This window comes from Toxotes jaculatrix, chromosome 16 (assembly GCF_017976425.1).
Source record: "Toxotes jaculatrix isolate fToxJac2 chromosome 16, fToxJac2.pri, whole genome shotgun sequence".
Lineage (NCBI taxonomy): Eukaryota > Metazoa > Chordata > Actinopteri > Toxotidae > Toxotes > Toxotes jaculatrix.
The window spans coordinates 23,596,621-23,618,435 of NC_054409.1; the positions used below are offsets into that span (position 1 = coordinate 23,596,621).

Here is a 21,815-nt window from a genome sequence, read left to right on the forward strand (position 1 = left end):
ACAACCGCTCCTTCAGTGTTTTCACCTTCACTGTCTAAGAATAGCTGCAGCTCTGTAGGTTTCTGCAATGTTAGCAGGACGTACAGTAAATTTATGTCAAGGACAGGTGGAGTTTTATAGAGTACACAGTGCAGGAAGTCAGCAAGTACAATGGATCTGTGCAGTGTTTTACAGAAGGAAGAGAAGGGAGGAACAACATGTGCAGACACTCAGGAAATTAGTCATTTCAGGAAAATGTCAACGGACAGCAAAGAATTTTTAGCTTCCTCAAGGTTTTAAACGTTAATTCTGATTCTGAATTTACGAAAGACTACGCACTGTACTGGGTCTAGTCTCATATGATGGATTCAGACAGACGCCTGCAAGAGGACCCAGCAAATGAAAGGCAGCTCCAACCTTTGGTCCAGTTTTTCCTCAGTTAATCAATTAATTGGCTGTTGGAAAATTCATCTTCAGCTCTTTTGGTGATCAGTTAATCATTTAAGTCATTTATCAAAAACTTATAAAGCAAAAACACCAACAGTACTCTGGTTTCACTTCTCACATTTTAAGATTTGTCTCTTTTATATCGATATAAAATAAATATCTTTAATCTGTAGATCGATGTTAAAACTGGGCTAAATTTGATTTTGATACCTGGGTTTTAATAATCATTGCAGCAGCATTTAAATGGTTATATTCATGTGTGAAGCAGGTCCAGACTGGATTCACCGATTCTGTGTCAGTTTCCTTAATAAGGTTGCGTTTAATCCAATGTTGACAAACCGACTGTTGCAGAGTGAATCTGGGGCCACGAACAGAAGCTGCATCCACGGTGCACTGAGGTGCTGGAGGTGGGGCTCCGGAAATCTTTAGGGGCCCAGCAGCAAATAAAATCTGTTCTGGGTCTCACCGACAAATTAATCCAATGATGCACAATGGAATACGGGCATTTACTGCCGGCGCACACTGCGCACTGTGGGAATACTGGCTGTGAATTAGTTTGGAGACCCAGTGTTATTTTCCTTAAACAGTCAGAGACACACACTCGGGTGTTGTGCTAAATGATGGACGCCACCTGATCACTGCCCATTCAAACGCTGCCGCAGATGATGGCGGAAATAATTCAGCTGTGCACCGTGTCAATGTGTCTGATCGATGACAGATCTGGTATCAGGTCGGGCCGGCAGCAGCGACTCACCTGCGGCTCGGTGTGTGTCTGCAGTCCCGGTTATTCAGCCGGATCTGCCCGGCGGAGGCGGAGAGCCCGAGCGTGCAACATCGCTGTCAGTGAACGGTGTTTGTTCCCAGCTGAGGCGGGAGAGCAGCGAAGACGAGCCCGGTGAGAGCGTCAGAGGTGCTGTTTATGCTCTGCTGTCCGTCCCTCTCGTCCCCACACACAGCGCTCACTCCCCGGCGTGCGTCCGCCTGTCTGCGCCGGTGCTGCGGCTGGATGTCACCGCTGCGCCGCCTCCATCGTCCCGCGCACTGACGTCCTGACCGGTGGCTTTAGCTTCAGTGTGTTACCGCTGGCTGATGATGATAAACCCAGGTTAGCAGTTACATCAGGAGACAGGACATCCTCCTGCAGGTCAACAGAGAGGAAGGCGCCCCCCAGCGGTGCAGCGCCGCCTGCAGGGTTAAAAACTCCTGCTGAGAGGTGACTTTAATCAGTGGAAGGACTCAGATCTCAGCCACGGTGACACCACAGTGACACTGTAATGAGTCAGAGTTTAGAGAGAGATGCAAAATGAGGTAAAAGAGAATTAAAACAACTACAAAGAGACAAACGATGTGGTGTCTGTGGAGTCTGCTCCCAGAAAATTGACTGTAACTCAGCAGCTTTCAGTCTAATGTCTTCATCAGACATTTTCAAACACAAAACAGAACAAGCAATGAAAAGACAAACATTCATCGCTCAGGTGGATTAGGTGCGTTACTAAACCACGGTGCGCCGCGTCCAACCACCAACCAGGAAGAAGGAACCAGTGTGTGTCATGAAAGGAAGAATAAAGGAGCAACAGCAGAGTTATTATAGAAAAAGCTTCGTTTACTGTGCAACAACTAAATCATAGTTCCAGTGGAGTCCACGTCATTGTAGGAAAACTGCATGGCAAAAAGAAGCAGTGCAGAAGAAACTCATGCACAAGCATCGACAGGATCTGACTCTGTGAAAACGTGTGTGTGTGTGTGTTTCTGTAAGTGTGCTGGTTTGGATTTTACAAGTGGCTCTAATCCCAAAGGTCCCGTCCTGTAGCAAACTTAAAACATGAAGCAAAGAAAGTGACGAGCAGCGATGGAAAGTAAACAAAGAAAAAAGGCGACTTGTTCAAGTAAACAAAAATTTCCTTCAAGTTCGAGAATTTGGCCCAAAACAAAAACAAAAACATTTAAAATGCACCAAAATCAAAATCTCTTCAGTATAAAAACATTAAATAAATACATTTTATGCCATGTCAAATGGAAGAACATTAAAAAAATTTCCATCAACACAAGAACAAAAATGGCAGTGATGTTTCCAAAGTGGACGAATGTCTCTGCTGGAAAGTCTTTTAAACCGCTCACATTTACACTGAAACAGCTGATTTAAAAATCTACACCTGAATATGGCAAGAAAAACATCATATTAATATTTGTGTGACTAAAAAAGTAAACGACTTTACAAATCTGTGTATTACTAAAAATATACTCCAAAAATTGCAATATCTCTCCGACATAAAAAATATCCCCGAGTAATAATGAATAGGTATAAAAAAGATGCTGTTACTGTACAGATGGGTTCATGGCACAGAAAGAGACTGAAGGACAATCAGTGCTGTGTATAAAACCAAGACACTAAGTTGTAGCATCTACACTGTGATGTAAAGAGACAGACATTGCTATATGTTGGCAGAGGAGCGGAGGACGTGGAATCTCTTCAGAGTCATGCGGATGGATCCCAGCTCGCGATTCAGCCTCTCCAGACGATTCTCTAAGGCCACCTGAGCGGGACGGAGAAGCAGGAATTCATTTACGTCCATAACCGATCAATAGCTGCTCATCAAGCAAAAATGTCAAATGCACTCCGGTTCCAGTTTCTCAAATGTGAAGACGCGCTGCGCTTTAGCCCTGAGATATTCAATTTACTCTGAAATAAAACAGAGACGAGCAGGAAATCCTCCCGTTCGAGAAGCTGGAACAGGCAGAAGTTTGACTTTTTCATTTGAATGATGACTTAAATTATTTATCGACAAACCGTTCAGCTCTAATTCAAAAACAAACAACACGGGGAAAGTTACGTAAACATGATCAATGTGTGTGTGTGTGTGTAGTCTCACCTCATCTAACCTGGTCTGCAGACTCACTCTGCCACCTGCTCCAGGCATCCGGCTCAAAGCTGCCTCAATCTGCCCCACGCACACGCACACACGTGCACACACACACACACAAATAAAGGTTAATAATTCATTAACAAAAATTATTTATATTGATGAGAAAACAGTCACATGACCGGCTGCAACACTTTGACTGGACTCAATAGATTAGTTGGCTGAGAAATGGCATGTGTGTGTGTGATTGTGTGTGTATGTCCCTATACAACCAGGACGGGGGAGGGAGGGAGGGGGGGAGGGAGGGAGGGAGGGGGGGCGGGGGCAGAGATGGGGCTGTTGTTGAAATGAACTTTCTAAAAATAGACGTCTTTTAGCTGTGGTATAAAAACAATGAGTCCATGTTACGTAAGAGGTCAGGTGGGGATTAGAGCTGTTCTGTGTGTCACAGGCACAAGCCTCTTTAAACTGAACTACTGTGACACGACACACAGCCATTTTAGTAACGTTCCTGTGCTGAGTCAGTGAATGAATGAATGAATGAATGAATGAATAAATAAATGTCCTGGCTGTCCAGTAGAAGGTGATAAAACACTCACCTGCAGTTTCTCCTGTGTCAGCTCGTCAAACAGTCTCTCAGCCTCAGCCAGCGAGTGGAGTTTGTCCATGAGAAGAGGACCCGAGTCCTCACAGGAGTCCTGCAGGTCCGATCCACTACAGGCTCCCTGCTCCTCCCAGCCCAGCTGGGAGCTTCCATCAGGAGGGTTCAGGTTTCCAGAGGAGTCGGGCTGGTGAAGGTCTGAGGGAGAGCAGAAATTTACACTCGCTCTCTTAGCTTCACCTTTTCCTCCCCCGCCGCTCACATACACAAGGGGGGGGGGCAAAATATTAGAAACAGCTTTCAATAGAATCTGAATCTGATAAACAGTTAAACAAGACGTTAAATTTCAGGTGCAGCTTCCTCTGCAGCAGCAATAAATCACAGCAACTCGCCAATTTGCAACCATAGACGCAATTTTCAGCAATTTCTCTTCTCTTCCAGTTCACCTGTGTAAAACCAAACTGCAGCCATTTGATAAATAAGAACAGTTTGCTGGAGAAGGTTTAAATCCTTAGTAAATGTTCCACAGTTTGGCCCAGATAATGCTCCATTTAAAGGCTGTTTAAATACAGTTAAGATGTTTAATATATATTTCTATATTTTACCTTCTTCTCTGTCTGCTGACGTGAACTGGAGTCTCTTCCTGGGGCTGCTGCTGTGGAATGAATGGCGCCTCTGATCGACTTGTTCATCAAACCTGTGGACGACACGCTGTGGTTTTATATTTACTTTAACACGCGTAATGTAGAACATCCCGTTCCAAACTGATAACTGAAGCTCTGTTTTCCTGTCTTTGAAGAAAGGCCTTCACCTCTAATCCTGTTTTTTACGTGACAGACACAACGTCCGTCACCCTGAGTAACCTTAGCTTCCTTAGCTTCTCTGTAGTCGGCGTTGTGGGCCACAGGTTTGAGGATCATAGGAAACTAAAGTCTCACTGGGACCAACAGAGCTAAACATCCAAGGCTCTTTGGATAAAAGCAGCCACCAAATGAAATGTTTTTCATTTCTTTGCACTGGTTGCCCTAAAAGCAAATTCATGTTTCGTGAATCATCACTGTAACTAGCAGTGATGCTCTTCTCAGTGTTGACATTTAGCCCCCAGATTTAAGTGAAGTGGTTTCCAAAAACTCCACACTGGACTTTAAATTCCTAAAGCACCTCATTCGACCGTAACTCCTCAGCTGCTCCTGCTCCCAGCAGCAGATATTATATGTTGTTTGTTTGTTATTTGCTCAAACTCTATTTTGAGTGTGTTTCTCACCTTTTGAGCAGGTGTTCCTCTCTCGGCATCGAGTGACCAAAAGCAGTGGAGTAGTTCTCAGTGGGACAGCGTTTGGGGCTGGACTTGGCAGAAAGGGGCATGAGTAAAGTTTCTCTCTTTGCTGGAGGGAGGGAGGAGAACAGAACCTCATTAACTAAAACTTCAACACACCAACACGTTAATTAAAACCTACATTCTCCAGAGAGTCAGTGATGCAGTAAAATGGAAAAAGATTTGGCAGTTATCGTGTTGTTCAGGTGTTTCACTGAGGACAGACGTCTCTATAAAAACAACCTGAACGCTAAAATGGAACGCAAATGATTTTAACACAGAAAAATGTCATTTTAAAAGGTGAGTGAATTAATGTAAACATAAAAAAGCTTTTCCTTTATATTACTTTTTTCCTTACATTCAAGTACAGGAACAGACTTAAAGTCAGGGTGAGTGTGAAAGGACTGGGAGCACATACTGGGTGTAGCTGTGGGGATGCTTCGTTGTGCTGGAGGAGGCAGGGAGGAGGATCTGTGGCCCTCTGGAGACAGACTCCTCTGAGCCCTCAGCAGAGCTGCAGCTCCACTGCAGCCTTTTGCTCCTCCTGCTCCTGCTCCTCCTCCTCCTCCTCGCTCGGCTGCGACCACAGCTCCCGCAGGTTTAACTGCCTCCCTGTCGGCCTGAAGCCCGACTCGATCCTGAATCTGCTCTTTGTGTCTCCGCTCCACAAAACCCACTGTGGTCCTCTGACTGCCGACCCCTGCAGAGACAAACAGCGCAGACGTAATGATTCAAAAATGTGCGTCACATACAACTTATGTTTGTTATCTGTGCTGCACACCAGAGTTCACTGTTTCATTTGCCTTTGATGAATTAAGAAAAAGGTTCAGAGCCGTAACAATCTGCTGAACAAGACATTTCCAGCAAAGAATAATCAGGAAAGTCAGTGGAGGACTGGCCTAAAAAGTAGCCAGACAAATTTCTGAATGTCAAGTCTATTGTGAGTGAGCATCATGTGAGTGTGAGTCCTCTTCAGATGCAGATGAAACATAATTATGGGTAATATACATGTTTTAAATAAGTCTGATTTTAAAGGTAATTATTTCCTCGATGACTCTAAGAAACATCACTGAGAGGAAAGAAGACAGACAGGAGTTTTAAATCTGAGCGTTGTGGGTGAGTGTAAGTCATACTGTGGGTGGTGGAGCTGTTCTTACAGGGGGCCCGACTCTCTGTGGCTCTGGTCTCCTCCAGCTCTATCAGGGCCCTCATCATGGGCGTCAGGGCACAGGGTGCCTCCCTCCGGCCGGTCTCCCGCTGGCCCTGCTCCTGGTGCCGGGTCAGAGGCAGAGACTGTTCACACTCTGGAGGAGACGCACACCTGCAGAACCGGATCTCAGTAAATCACCTACACTCTTCGCTAAACTGGGCTGAGGACATGAGCAGAGGTAAGAACCTACCTCCAGCTCCCGCCGGCCGAGGACGTGTCCACAGAGCTCCCAGGTCCTGATGACTGGTCATGTAACGTGTACAGTGACTTCATGTGGATACTTGATTGGTTGGTTTGAGGGAACGGGGATTTTCTGCTGCTGCTCAGCTGCTCAGATACAGGACCAGGTGACTTCCTGCGGGAGACGTCCGGCTCTACCTTGCTTTTACTGGGTGACAGCAGCAGGTCAGGATGGTGGAAAAGACTGTGGACGCGTCAGGAGGGAATCAGTCATTCAAACATCAAACAGGTGCAGATATAACAACAGAGCCATATTATGAAAAGGTGCAGCCTATGAGTGGATTTCTCAGAACTTACCCAGCCCCAGAAGGTTGTGCGTTACTGTGGGAAGCAAAACGGGCCCTGGCCTGGTTCTCATGCTCCAGCTGCTTCACCTGAGACTCCAGTTTGGAGATTACCCTGAGGGACAGACAGAGAGACAAACACGAGCGACCATTATTCAGTGATACGGAGTGACATCCACACAGCGACCAGGGAGCTTCGATTCAGACACGAGGCTGAAATGTCCCGTCACATTTACATAACGAGGTCCAGTGAAACAAACTGTTCTCTAAGTTTTATTCTGTCACTTTATTAATTCAGAAGTTTCGGGTCAGTTTGATCAAAGCGTCCTGAGGAATTCCTTCTTCGTGAACGAATTAGCCTCAGTGAGAGAAGTAACATGACCCAGAGCTGGCCTTTATCTCAACACTTTGCCTCCTGTGGATTATAAATCATCTCCGCTGCCATGATCCAGCTCTAATTTGCTTCTCCTGTTTTCATTCGACAGGCCGTACGAACAATCTCTCCGAGGTTTTTTCTCTCGCTCTGTGACTCCATTAGTCCCTGAAGCTGGAAATGCTCTTGCATATCTTACTGCATTTTACAACCTTTTTCATTTTGATGGTCTAACAGCGACTCAGTGTTCTGACTCTCTGACTGATAGGATTTGTCTACATTAAGCATTTCTTACTAAAAAGCTGTGCTACCTGGACCTGACGTCCTGCGAGCATCCAACAAACCGATTATTCTTCAAGTCTGTTTGTACATTGTAGTAATTATTCCTTCTTTTTTCAAGCCCACTTACAGGTGATGAGAGATCTCCATCTTTTTTCCTGGGGCTAACAGACCTGCGCTGCCTCCAGCTCAGTGGTTTCAGAGCTACAGCCTTCCTGTCACACACATATTGATGTTCTGAAAACCGCAGTTTGCTATCTGTCTGTGAACTCGCTGAATTGACTGGATGGACTTCATCAGTGCAGAGTCCATGCGCCGCCTCCACTGGTGCCAATTTGCAGGCAGAGCTGATACTGCAAAGGAAAGTTGCTGCGTCGCGTCAGAGGAGCTATCATCCGTTTCCAGCAGCACAGACACCATCATTAGGCTCTATCGATGAATTCTCTGTTCTCTTCTGTCGACCGCCCTCCACTGCACCAACGACGATGAGACAGTGACAGACCAGAAACCAATAACCAGACTCTCGTTGCAAATACAATAACCCAGAAAGACACTATTGACCATTTACATGCAGTTCTCAGTTTGTGTCTGTTGGTGTGAAGCTGCGTTCAGTATTATTCAAAACCTTCACCACTAGATTTGCTTTTTTAATCTGAATTTCAACTGACAATCAATCAGCAGTGATCACAAAATGCTAACCAAGGCTAACAGCTGCAGTTTGTCACCTTTGACTGAGCCACTTTTTGCAGCTGTGCAGTCGTTAGACAGGAACAGGAACATATTTCAGTACAACATGAGAACAGGAGGTGTTCTTTCATGACTCTGTCAATATTTACCTGAACAGAAGAACAAGAACTAGAAATGAGATTTTATAAGAACCTGAACTGATGAGCAGGATAAAGAAAAATAACTTCATACAGTACCTAAACCTAAGTGTCAGTCAGTGTCGTGTCACATCCACTCACCTCTTCAGTTCAGAAATTTGATCGCTGGCATCAACAAGCTTACTCTCAGCTGACAGCAGGTTGTTCTATAACAACAAACACAAAAGGATGAAGGAAGACGTAACATACCGAGAGGTGATTTTATTCGTCAGTGTTGAAATTATCTCACACATTTCAGTGATAATCAAACTAAACGTTACCTTTGCTCCTTCATGCTCCTTCATCAGAGAGTCGTATTCTCCGAGCAGCTGAAGAAACAAAACAACAGAGACCTTCATCATGAAGGTTAACATCAGCACTGATAGACAGACTCGTACAACATGTTTCTAACTGCAAATTAAATCCCCAAGATAAAGATACAGAACACATCAGCTGGATGATTTCAGTGCAGGTGGAGTACAAACTATCGAGCGATCACTCTGCAGAGCAAATCAGAGACACAGCATTTCTGCTTGAGGAAAAAGATTTCATTAAAAAGGGTTTTGATTTAGGTGAGAGATTATATAGTTTTCCAGAGGAAAACTTTCTCTCAGACTCACATCCTGAAGCATCTTGTACTCTCTCTCCCTCCTGGCCTCCTTCTCGTCAGCCTCCCTGCAGGCTTTCTGCGCCGCCTCCTCCAGCTGCCGTACGCGGGTCTTCAGACGTGCCGTCAGGGCGTCCTTCTCTTTGCCCGAGCGTTTGCTCTCTTCCAGCCGCTGCTGCAACGATTTCACGGTAGCACCCGCGACAGCGTACCGCTCCGGCCATTCTGCCTGACAACGACAAGGCAAATCAGAATTAAGGAATGGGATTATGGTTCAAAATGGACTGAGTGTATGAGCTTAACATCACACAAACCAACATGAACACAACTTAAAAAACTGAGTTGAGGAAACAGTACATTTTACTTTCATCAGCACATACACACAAACATTACAGATACATTTTGCTTTATTAAGAGAAATCACTAATTATGAATTTATTTTTTTTAAATTGAGGACTGATACCAGCTTCTTCTCCAGCGAGCTGTTTGTTGCCTCCAACTCTTGAATGCGACCGGTGGCCTCAGCCAGAGCTTTTTCCAGATGCTTGCACCTGCGGATAAACAAACATCACATTAATACAGGAAACAACAGAGGTGTAGTATCACGCTGGGGGAATGTGGAGTCACACGGGACTTAACTCATGCAACAACAACTCTGAACAGGATAAATAGAAATACCTCAGACCTAATAATATGTCTCATGTTTTATATTAGTTCAATTTCACAGTTTGTCCTGTTTGTTGTATATTCTTTTGAGGACAAACAAACAAAAAAAATTACTACAAATACATAACAGACAGTAAAAACAAACCTCTCTGCGAGGACCTGGTTGCTCTTCTCCAAATCCTGAGGCAGATCTCGGAGTTTGAGTTTGTCTCTCAGGGTTTGAATCTCCGACTCGTAATATGCTTTCAGATCAGCCACATGTCGAGAGTGCTTCTCTCTCAGGTTCTGCCGTAGTCTGAGGAGAACAAAGAACAAATGAATGAAGCCTGACGAGGTACCAATACCACAGCAACGCACACAAAACAGCCTCAAAAAACAATGAGTCGAGAAGATGCAGAGAGAAAAACAGTGGAGGAAGTGCTACTCAGATCAAGCATGAGCGTCCCAGTGTGACTCACAAAGACAGGACGACAGGATCCTCTAGTGATGAAGCTCTGTCCATGTGTGGACTGGCTGCAGGCCGCAGAGTAGCACCAGAGGCTGAACAAGGCTTCAGGGTGCTGGTGTGGGTGTGACTGCCCTCTTCCTCGCTGGCTAACGGGGCACTGGCTCTGCGTTGCTGGCTGGCTGCGTGGGAGCAGGGCTGGGTCTTATCCTGGGAGGTAGACAGGACGGCCTGGGACACGTTTTCCCACAGGCTTTGCACATTAGAGGGGGACGGTCCGGCAACTGAAAGACTGGAGGTGTCAGAGATGCAGTCTGTATCTCCAGGGTTGGGACTGCACTCCACCATGCTGTCAGGGGTAACAGGGGTCCCGACCCGGGGGCAGAGGTGGGGCTGGGTGGCAAACGAAGGGCTGCTGAAGTGAGAGGGTGAAGTGAAACCAGAGGTGCGATCTGACTGCCGCATGTTCACTGCTGGGTCCAAGGTCAACACCTGAAGACAGAGAGTATGAGGTAGAGGCCAAAGATAACCAAATAACCAAAGCATGATAGATATGAGCTTTAGATTAAATCAGTGAGACAACAGTCAGTTATATTTTCTGGTTCTTATTTTCTGAATATTCTTGGTTTAACACTTAATTATAGTTTGTCATCTCAAAGTCAAGGATTGAAACCGATTTTTTTGTGTTGCGAGTCGTGTGAAATACCTGTGGTGACGAAGGACTGGATATAACTGAGCCCTCCCAGTCTGAGCGTTTACAGTCTGTTCTTTGTTTGTTCTGATAGATCTCTCTGAGAGACAGCTGACGCTCCTGAGACGGAGTCTACAAGAGATGGAGACGAGACATTTAGGAGAAAAGTTAATACGAACTAGCAGCTAAACACATTTTGGGCCGGTGGAACATGAAAAGCCATAAAACCACAAATTGTTTAAGAGCCACAAAGGCAACATCTGCATTCACCAGAGGATCATGTCCACTGGGCTGAAGAGACTGGGGGCAAATTGGTGAACATATAAACAAAAAAATAAAAAATATAACAAAGTCTGTCTCTTAAAAACATGTAAAAATAAAATAAAACGCATTTTGGAACAGAAGTGAAATCAGCTTAAACAGCTTCAGTGGCGATTCACCACAGATGAGGCTGAAGTCACTGTGGGACATCTCTTCATTTTACTCACAAGACTCATGGACGCCTCTTGCAGGAGGTGGTAAGCTCCGCTGTCAAAGCTGTCGGGTAAAGGCCGATACAGTTCAGTCTCATTCAGACGCCAGTAAGTGAGACCTAAGACACAGAGGACAGTGCAGAGGGATTTAATGCTTCTTCTGACTGACTTGATCATTTAATTAGTTTATGCCATCATTTGTACAGTAGTTTAAAATGACTCATTACTGAGGGGTAAAGAAGCGAGACAGTGCTCAGAGACCAATTAAGTCTCTAGCATCTGAAAAGTGCTGTGTAAATAAAAGATATTACAATAAATGAAATGAGCTGTAAGAGTCAGAAACACTGTAGGAAACAAACAATGAGATATAAAATAATGTGAAAATAAAATGTGCTTCCTCATCAGAAAAAACTGAACTGGTACAACAGTGCCATCTTACTGCCACTTGCTGTCACTGCAGTAGGGCTTTCAAAACTAATATCCTGTATTATTTTATCACAGTCGTATTATCCGTGATTTCTTTACACTGTCCGAGCCTCGTTGTTGTTGTGTGTTTTGTGCGAGTCAGTGAATTGTTACCTGATGCCTCAGACATCAGGCTGTCGCTCCTCCTCAGGGGAAAAGAGCTGGACGATGGCCCAGCCGGTCGATGCTGAAACCCAATAGACATGAGTGGATTAAACTCAGCAGCAGGAATGTAATCAGGACAGCCACAACAGACATATGCACCAAAAGCAAAAACACTACAGATGCAGGGCAGTGATAAACACGAGGCAATGCTATCTTTTTTTTATTATCCCTACAAAATCTTATCAGTCCTAAAGGAGCAGCTGTTACCACCTGACGAGTTGTACCTGGTCCTGGGAGTCTGTGCTCTCCAGGAGGTTTTGTCTCTGGGGTTCTCTGGGGCTGCGTGGCAGCTCCTGGTACTCTGGGACTTGGGACGAAGCTTGTCCTGCTTTGCTCTTCCTGGGCCTGAGTTTGTGCCTCTGGGCCCAGGAGGTCAAAGGTTGGCTGGTGCTGCCAACAGAACAGATTAATGTCAGCAGAAATGATTCCTCAGAAACAATGCTGACCAAATCTTACTGCAGAGTTTCTGCAGGATTCACCAAGTTCAATTTTAGATTTAAGAATCTTTTTATATACGGTCATACCAGCCAAAGTCAGATACACTGAACAAGTTGTGGTTAGTGTGTCTTATAAATAACTCAGACATACCCAGAGGTTCTCTGCTGGTAGACTAATGGATTTTCCTCCACTCCACGAGTCCTCTCATCAGAAAAATCCTGCTGGGACCCAATCACAGTTGTCTCTGTGGCTTCCTGGAAGTTAGAGGACCAGTGATGCTTCTCCCTCCCTTGACTACCATCCTCGTCTTCCCCTGGAGACCCAGCAGGTTCCAGACCTGTCTCCCAAGCAGACAGAGTCCCGTATCCACTGCTGAGCACCGTAGTCGCCCGCTCCTCCCCCTGGTTGGCGGTTTCCGATCTGTGGAGTGGAGGTGAAGGGGAGCTAAAAGGCGTATGGGCAGGGGCTGCCAGGCTGTCATTGTCACTGGGCACATTTTTGGGGACGGCACAGCCAGTGGAGATGAGGGGGAAAATATAGTCTTTTGTGTTAGTAGTTTTGGTCACTGGAGTTGGGGAGAACTCTGTGTGTGGCTGGACACTGGCCTGGCGGTTCTGGAGCTGAACCAGGGCCTTAATTTCATCCTGAATCAACTGGGGAAAAAAAGCACATGATTGTTTCACTGCATGAACAAATACTTTAAAAAAGCTCCTGTGGCAAGACATGACCAAACACAGGCTCACCTGTATTTGGCACTGGTACTGTTCTTGCTGAGCCAGTATTTGCTCTTGGTATTGCTTTTCAACCAGCTGAAACAGATGCAGCCATCGGCCCTGTTGAAAAAAAAAGAAAACCAACGTTGTGTACTGACATTCCACATTCACCGGGCTTTTCATCTGTACACTACAGAGGAACTTCTACTGATCCTACACTGAACGAACCACCATCTAAAGGCCAAAATAGGGAACCTTTCCCTGTGAGTCATTATGTTTACATGCACACGGGAAACCAGGTTACACAGGTTTCTTGTTACTTCACTTGATGTTCGAGCGTCGCGGTGCAGGACGATGTATGTGACAGTAAAAAAAACATTTTCAGTCTCTGCGGAGGAAATTTTATCTGTGCTCACCTTAAATTTCTGTTTCACGAACAGGATTTTCTGACAACAGAAATAATTTGGAAGCCAGTCGTGGTCAACTATGCAACTTACACCACTGAGATGTGGAAACTTGAAGTTTCAGACAAATTATTTTTCCAAGCAAGAGCATTTTTGTGTCTTAAAACGTGTCTGGAGGTGACCTTTGACTGCTGTAGTGATACACTGAACGTCATCGTGATTCTGTGTGTGTGTTTAAATGTTGGAGGGCTGACAGCACTGTGAGAGGGCCGCAAGGGTCAAACTGCTGTGAAGTTCATTATCTGTCCATTTCCATGATGGTCCACATGGACCGACTGTGTGCAGCCCAACATGTGTGAACATGTCTATGTATACAGACAACACAGTATAAACAGAACCATGTGCACAGCCTTTATCCTCCCTATAAAGTGTTTATATGGCCAAGAAATGAGCCGTTCTCCAGGAGAAATCTAGCTGGGAAATCAGGTTTCTCTAATCCTCTGCCTGATTATGGAAACCATGTTTCCTGATTATATAATGTTTAACCAATCAGTTTACTGGAGAAAGCCGACTGTACCCGGGAGTGACTGCGTGAGTATGTGATAACGGTGATCTGCATTTAAAAAAAGGTCTAATTCCTGAGCACCCCTGTAGCCGAACAGACACCACATAACCACAACATCCCCAGGTCAATTCCAGACAGGGACTTTTGTTGCATGCCTTACACCCCCACCCCCACCCTGTCTGCCTGTCTCTTCAACATCAACCGTCCAACAAAAACTAAAATGCCAAAGAAAAATTTGTAATTTCTTAACTGAATTTTCCTGCACCACATGTGTGTGTTTGTGAAGGGTTGAGGGAAGCAGCTGTGCACCATTGAAACTGTGATGCAAGCTCCCATTAGAGAGGGAGAAGTGACATCCAGAGGCACAATAATTAACAGGTAATACTGGCTTACGATAATTAACATAATAGACATATTAATAATCAGAGCACAGGGTGTTTTCCCCAGGTAAGAGTAAACTAAAAGGCTTCAAGCCTGATGAACTGTGCAGTAAAGTGCCTTTGCCTCAGAGTTGTCTGTTCCCTACAAATCACATCCTGTGTCTGAAAAGATCAGCTGCAGTGTGATGCTGTGTGGGGTGTTGGGGTTTGTGTGTGTGTGTGTGTGTGTGTGTGTGTGTGTGTGTGTGTGTGTGTGTGTGTGTGTGTGTATTACTGTCAGGTGTGATCTGCACAAAAAATAAAAGTGACAGCCCAGAAATGAGGCTGCCAGCTGCCAAATGTAGCGCACAAGAACAACTGGCACAGCAGCTAACCCCAACTTCACTTCCACATCATCAGCGTGCATTTATCATCTCATTTGCACATTCTACAACAATGCTTGTCTTTCAGGCTCTTTGATATTTTCCTACCTCACAATCCTTCCAGATCTCAGGGTCTGTCTCTCCACTGCTCTGGATCTCCTGCACCAAAGCCCTAAGGGTCTCAAGGGAGCTTGGGTTGATGAATGGGAGGTTCTTCCCTTGTTGAAATGCTTCATCTGTGCTCAGACACAGACTCCTGCAATAAAATCATATAATATATAATCATATACTCTACTTTAGTATTGCTACATATGATATAGATTTAAGTGCATGCTTTCTCAGCCAGGATTAAATATTAGAGTAGGACATAGTTGCAGAGCTTTCTGGATGTCATTTATATAACTGCTCTGCAAAGCTGTGCTGGGTATTTTATGACAGTTTTGTGACATTTCAAATAATTGACTAATTGATTATTTGGTTTGAAAAAAAATCAGCAGATTAATCTACAATGAAAATCAGTCCTACTGTCTACAGCTTTATATTTTATCTTTGCACAGAGAAACTAGTGTGTTCAGCGTGATTACAGTTACTGCACCTGATCTTATTGCATGCTGGTGTGATGTCCATGGGCCTGCTCTCCACAGTGCCTCCTGTGGTTTGGGAGGCTGTGTGTCTGTCCTCTGAGACAGCCAGCCCAGAGGCTGATGTCCCCTCAGAGGACACCAAAGAGGTCTCACTCTCCTTACCCCCATCCCCGTCACCACTGACATGGCAATGGCTTAAAGCCCCCGAGCTGGACACATCCTCAGAGATACTGTCATCTGTGGACATGTTTATGGGCCCATGTAGAGGGGGTCAGTCTGACAGCTAGAGACAAAGAGGGGGGAAACGTGAAGCAGTCAGCAAAGGTGGAAAGAAGATCGTACATTTACTTATGTAAACTAAATACAAATAACCTAAAAAAAAAACTCAAAACTGAACTTAAGGTTACTCGGGCATTTTCTGTTTTCAGAGCGAAATGCATTGTAAGAAAAGGACCTACCCAACAACATGAAGAAAGTGAGAATAAACAATCATCCAAAAATGAATCAGCTACTGTTCAGTGACAACTTGCTTTTTGTCTTATCTTTAATCTTCGATGAACAAGTAGATGCCAGTCACTGTTTAAAACACAGTCTCACATTTGTAAAAACTTTATTCTACTCAGAAAATGACAATTTTTGTCAATCATTTTTTTCCCCCACATCTAGACCTTCATCAGACCAGGGTGCAGGTCAAAAACCACTGTACGTAGACTCGTCACATCTGGACTAGATAAACTCAGGGAAGCCAAGGACTGTATAAAACAGTTTCAGAACCTTTTAGGTTTTCCTTAACTGCTGATGCTGATCTGCCTTTTCAACATTCAACAGTTAACAACATATAAACACAACCAAACATAAACACAAATGTTAAAGCTAATGTGCCAATGACACTAGCATTCATTTCTCTGTCCTCTCTGTCTGTCATGACCTGTGTGTCCTGTGACTGAGAGTCTGTCTGAACCACAGGCTGTAAATAATATGCAGAATATGGTCTGAACTGTCCAGATTTTTAAAAATAGCTGATTAACTTCGCCAACAACAACAACAACAGAATAAACACAGCAGACACAAATAGCATTAGCTCTGCAGCGGTTTGGACAATTTAACGGCTACGGTGCTAGCTATGGTTTCACCCAGCTCCAGTAGATGCTGCTCAGGGTTAAAGTTGCCTGTGAACTCCGCGGGAACATGGGTTGGTTAGTTACCTAGCTAACCTGGCAGCTACAGCTACCACTCACAAGCAATTCAGCTGGCTCGCTAGCTAGCTAAGTTGAGCTAAGTTGGTTTATTACAGGTTTGTAAGCACGGTACGGGCAGCGGGGGTGAAATTATCACACACATAACCGAAGACAAAACACCGTATAACAGAGAGAGTGTACATCAAACGACAGTTAACGTACCCGTTGACTTGTATCATTATTTCATCCATATTTCTCTGAGTAGACAAGTTGGCTAGCTGGTTGCTGGTTGGCTACTGCACTGCAGAGATCGCTGGCCGCTGTAACGTTCACAGCCTGCAACGCTATTGGTCAGGATGCGATTAAAATGCAGCGCGTTGATTGGTCATCGCTTTCACTCTCTGTTTCTATTGGCTGGTCTGGGAAAAAGAGGCGTACACGTCTGCTGGGACAAAACCTGACTGAGAATACACAGTGAGGCTACCGTTCAGAAAAACAGACTGGCCTAACTATATTTATATTTGTAAAATAAGCACAAAAAAAAATGAATAAATAAAAAATACTAGACTCTAGTGTTAAATACACAGCTGTTATAACGATGCTGAAGTTCGCTTTCGTCGATTCGCAGCTTCTGATTCGGAAGTTGAGGGAAACTTAAGTTACAATAATACGCAAATGGATTGTCCACCTCAGTAAGTCCCACAGTGGTGTTCGACTCAGAGTAACCTGACACAACATGTACTCTGCTGTACACCTCAGTGGTGTACACACCACAGATCGTACTGTATACCACATACTGTGTATCTTGCCAGGTTACCATGAGCATCAAAGGGACAGCAGGCAGATGAAATGCTGATGACTTAGATGCACTATGCAGCAGTTCAGATTGCTTCAGACAGATTGCTGAGCAGATCATAAACTGCAGAGCACCTAAAATCATAGACCACAGAGGTGTCTCTTGACCTGCAGTCTAGAAAACATGAAATCAGTAAATGTGAATATATGATTATGACACTTATTGTGATAAAATATTGTAGACAGGATATGACTCTTCATTTCTCTCATAGTAATGCCACCTTATAGCCCCCTAAATGTTTTCCAGTAGGATTCATCCTCTCAGGAACATGAATGTCTGTAGAAAATTCAACATCCATCCCACAGAGAGAGGACCAGTATTAACATCCACAGAGCCATGCTGAAGGCTTAGCTAATAATTAATCAAATCAATTTATTAAATCAATCAGACCCTTCAATGGGCCAAATGTAACCAACCGTTCGTCTTGACTCCCCTGTTCTAACATATCTTCTACAAGCAGCTTTTATGTGGCGAGTTCATCACATGAACTTTGTCCACAGGGCAAAGAGGACAATCGCTGGTTGTCCTTTCTTATTTTCACTTACAATCAGAGGTTATTTTAATACCACTCTAAATGTGTAAGTACAAACTTATCAGGACTGGATGATACGTAGCTAAAACACAATGAATCACAATGACAACTATATTGAAAATACAATTTATTACACTGAGTAATAAATACATACAAAGATGCAAGTAACAGCATTTTCCTTTTTTTTTTTTTTAATACCAAAACCAACCTCAACACGAATGAACCGATGCATTTGGCGACATCTCTGCCCCTCACTCACTCAGTCATGTGTGTTATAGGGGTCTGAAAAACAGACCAAATACTATCAAAAAGAAGTCTTCTCCATCTACCCCAGTACAAGCCATGCAGTGTCTACAGTTAACCCACGGGCCCATTCGCATGCATAAACCAACGCTTTAAATATGAAGTCAAAACAAAGATCCCAAAAGTGGGGCATAAAAACACATGATCTTTCACTTGTATTCCAATAACCCACACATGATTTAAATGCTCCTCCAGAACCCTCAGCCGTCATGAACTGTGTTATTGTGTTTTTTTTTTTCCTCTAGGAGCTTGCTTTTCCATCCTTTGTTCATTTACTTCCTCCTCTCAAAGGAAATGCCATGCAAGTTATTTTTTTTTCATGAGACGCACACTGTTAGTTCTTGTTGCAGGGAGGAATGTGTCTTCGTAGCTAGGACCTTGCGTTTCTCTCCGTCTCAGCCAGGCATTCACGCACCAGCCCTCTAGCATGGATTATTCCTATGAGGGCAGGCAAAGACAATTTTGATTAACACACTTTGAATTGCCTGAATCACACCTATGCTATGTTTTACATGTGCATATCCGGGTTTGCAGTTACCTCTTTTCAGTCTCTCCATTGCACTCTTACTTCCAGCATATGTGGGCCTGATCTCCTTTCCAAGCTCTTCGATGATGGCCAGCAGCTCTGCATACTTGTTCTGAGGCACTTGGCTGCCAGTAGAGCCCTGAAGTCAGAGCGAAACAGGGCAAGATAAGCCAGGTTCAACACATTTCACATCGTTTGTTCCTCTAAACCTGATCCAGGAGATATGAATATGAATATCGAAATCTGAATCTCTCATGTTTATCTTACCATTCATTGTAAAAAGTCTTTCACATACTGAAATCATAGCCAACAGAGCTTCTGGTTTGAATAGTGTCTTCTCTTGCTGCTGTCTGTTTATGTGGTTATCCATACATGATGGTGTATCACTGCATTTTATTTATTTTATCTTTCTCTTGAGTTTTCCTTCCTTTTTTCTGTTCTTTGATTCTTGGGATAACAGAGCAAAAGAAACTCACTGTCCCTCTGTCATCGTTAGGAAATTATTTAGTTAGAAGAAGCTAAATGAAAAAGGTCTGTTTGAATCAGATTAGCAGTTTAATTACAGTCACCTGTGAAAATCCCAGAGATGGAGGTCCATAGTCACTCAGGAGAGGCCTGTAAGACTGCAACGTGGCCAGGTTAGCTGCTGAGGGAGACTGGAGGTTCCCAACTGCTGACAGAACAAAAAGGAAAAGTTGGGTTCACAGTCTGTCCATTGCTATTATTGTCTCAGGGAACATCTTCAAATGTCTTGTTTTGTATTCTGTCAACTACTTAGTGGTAAGCCAGTTAGCCAGTGGCCAGTGGTAAGAGTAACAAGCAGTCTGTTTCATATGAGCACCTGACAACTGTTTGAAGACAGACTGTGATCTGGGCACAGGCCCAGGGGCCCTCTGACCCCGTGGGAACCTGGACCAGGGCCTCTTTGAGGTAACTCTAATACGTTTAGTCGGGAAGTCAATCAAACCACGATAAAGTAACGTAAAACAACTAGAGAAAGATCCAAAATCACCACAAAGAGACACGAGAGGATCAAAGAGACAAAATTATACAAAACAACTGAAAAAGAAAAAGAACAAGAAGAGACATAAAACAACCACAGACACAAAACGACCAAAAAACATTCAAAAAGACCAAAGAGAGACGCAAAAAGGGACAAAAGGACCACAAAGAGACCACAGTGTGACCAAAAAGACGTGTCTGTGAATCCATCCATTGTCTCATTATCCATCCATGGATTAAAGTGAAATGTCCTTTTACCTGTAACAGAGTGATTCTACACTGTGATATTTCTACTTCTATCCCCCCCACCCTCCTCCTCCTCCTCCTCTGAGAGTAACCCGCCCGTAGCTGCTGAAATTCCGGGAGAAAAACGCCGACTTTTGGGGGCTTTTTTATCCTCCGCGGTCGCCGCTCCCCTGCTGCTTTGTTCGGCTGTAATATTCAGCCTCCGACGCGAGATGTCCTCGAAGAGTCGTAGAAAAAACTCAGAGGCAGATCGATCAGCAGCTCCGACCGAGGAGCATCATGGAGGAAACGGAACAAGGCTGGCTCAAGAAGACAGAAGTGATACATTTTTGTCACCGTGTAACGGCACCCACCCGCCGGGACCAGGACCCCGGACGACGGATAACCGCGTCGGAGGAACCGTCGCCTTCTCCCTTCACATCCCAACCGTCCTCCGCCGCCGACTGATATCACGGATGGCGCTCTTTTACATTAGTAATAATGGCGGATATGAATTAGCCTAGCTCCCAGGATCTGACCCTATATATATAACTGGACAAAAACTACAGACACGGTCTTTCTCCAGGTATTCTCCGAGACCCCGAATTTAACACTCGATTTAACCGACGGATACTTTGATTTTCTCCCACATTTTCTCCTTACCCTGGTTCCCAGAAGTTCCCGGAATGTGCTGATGGACATTGGGTTTATAAGACATTCCCAAAGACATTGTAAATTAAAGAAATAAAAATGACCCGAAATTCAGTGAAGCGTCTGTCTCTCACTTTTTGTTTACAACAGCGGCACCGGCAAATATGGCCGTCACTTTATATTGACACCCACTGTGCTTTCTAACACTGCAACTGTACGGTTGCGGTGCCTTTTTCCAAGAAAACGGTTAAAAACGTGATTTTTTTTTTTCTGCGATAAAGCGGCGAAATTCGCACACGGTTTGTCCCGGTTTAACGCGGATTTAACAAATTCCGTCAACATTTACCGGAAAGCCCACTTTAAACTACACTTTTAAAACTCTTTAAGAATATATGTAAATATATGCTCTTTTGTTTGAAAGGACGTGTCTGAACATGTGAACCGCTTTCTCTCGCATTTTAAAGTCTCTTCTTATATTTAACACCACGTTAAAAAGCATAAAAATGAGGTTTAAAAGTAGATCAACGTGCTTCACATAGGAAAATGTAATTTTAGGTTACGGTCGCAGCAGCACGGCTGAGTTAGTGCAGTAAAACGCTTTAGTTTCTGTTAAGTTTGAACACTGCTTTCCTCTCAAACACAAAACAAGAGCTGGAAGCAGTTTGCAGATACCTGTCTTTGTCTGTGGGGGCGCATCCATTGCTTCGTCTACTGATAAATGGATCTGTGCAGCTTTCACATGGACCGAGAAACAGGCAGAGTAGTTCAGTTTAAGATAACACACGGGAGCCACTCTTATTGTTGTGGAGGCATGTGGCCGTGGATCCGCTCTCCTCCTATTCAAATAAGCCGGACAGTGGAAGGAAACGCTCTTTATATCCCCTCAGACCCCCCGGGGCCACATGGTTGGACGCACAGGAACGAGGTCTGGCCCAATCCCGGTCTTCGGTGTCATGACCTGGGACCTCTGATGCAGTGGGGGGGGCCTCGGCAGAGGAGCAGATGATGGTGGAAAGCAACATTTAACTGCAAATACAATAATATAGAGAATACGTTTTATTTTCAGCTACTTTTCAGAGGCAAACATTAACATTTCCCCCAAAACAAAAACTAAATGCTTTGTACACAAAAC

At 44.3% G+C, this 21,815-nt stretch overlaps 2 protein-coding genes across 6 annotated transcripts; both read right to left on the bottom strand.

The window, feature by feature from the left end:
- Positions 1-1,945: 1,945 nt before the first annotated feature.
- LOC121195850 (M-phase phosphoprotein 9) lies at positions 1,946-16,901 on the bottom strand. Of its 2 annotated transcripts, none has more exons than XM_041059537.1 (24): positions 16,811-16,901; positions 15,422-15,693; positions 14,935-15,082; positions 13,146-13,235; positions 12,553-13,055; positions 12,189-12,354; positions 11,914-11,986; positions 11,350-11,453; positions 10,877-10,993; positions 10,184-10,662; positions 9,871-10,020; positions 9,523-9,610; positions 9,073-9,288; positions 8,734-8,781; positions 8,555-8,619; positions 6,951-7,052; positions 6,604-6,837; positions 6,361-6,524; positions 5,622-5,903; positions 5,153-5,273; positions 4,494-4,585; positions 3,887-4,086; positions 3,297-3,365; positions 1,946-2,960 (listed from the first exon to the last, which is right to left on the bottom strand). In XM_041059537.1, exons 2-24 carry the CDS (start codon positions 15,655-15,657, stop codon positions 2,859-2,861), a joined length of 3,849 nt encoding a protein of 1,282 aa, XP_040915471.1. In that variant the 5' UTR covers positions 15,658-15,693; positions 16,811-16,901; the 3' UTR covers positions 1,946-2,858. The 2 variants fall into 2 exon arrangements, with proteins under 2 accessions (XP_040915471.1, XP_040915470.1); XM_041059536.1 differs by having other exon boundaries at positions 6,337-6,524.
- Positions 16,902-18,100: 1,199 nt separating this feature from the next.
- LOC121195524 (cyclin-dependent kinase 2-associated protein 1) lies at positions 18,101-21,512 on the bottom strand. Of its 4 annotated transcripts, none has more exons than XM_041059044.1 (4): positions 21,356-21,512; positions 19,375-19,475; positions 18,818-18,944; positions 18,101-18,717 (listed from the first exon to the last, which is right to left on the bottom strand). In XM_041059044.1, the coding sequence occupies exons 1-4, from the start codon at positions 21,381-21,383 to the stop codon at positions 18,650-18,652; spliced, it is 324 nt and encodes a 107-aa protein (XP_040914978.1). In that variant the 5' UTR covers positions 21,384-21,512; the 3' UTR covers positions 18,101-18,649. The 4 variants fall into 4 exon arrangements, with proteins under 4 accessions (XP_040914978.1, XP_040914977.1, XP_040914975.1 ...); XM_041059043.1 differs by having other exon boundaries at positions 19,375-19,478; XM_041059041.1 differs by lacking the exon at positions 21,356-21,512 and adding an exon at positions 20,696-20,853 and having other exon boundaries at positions 19,375-19,478.
- Positions 21,513-21,815: the final 303 nt, after the last annotated feature.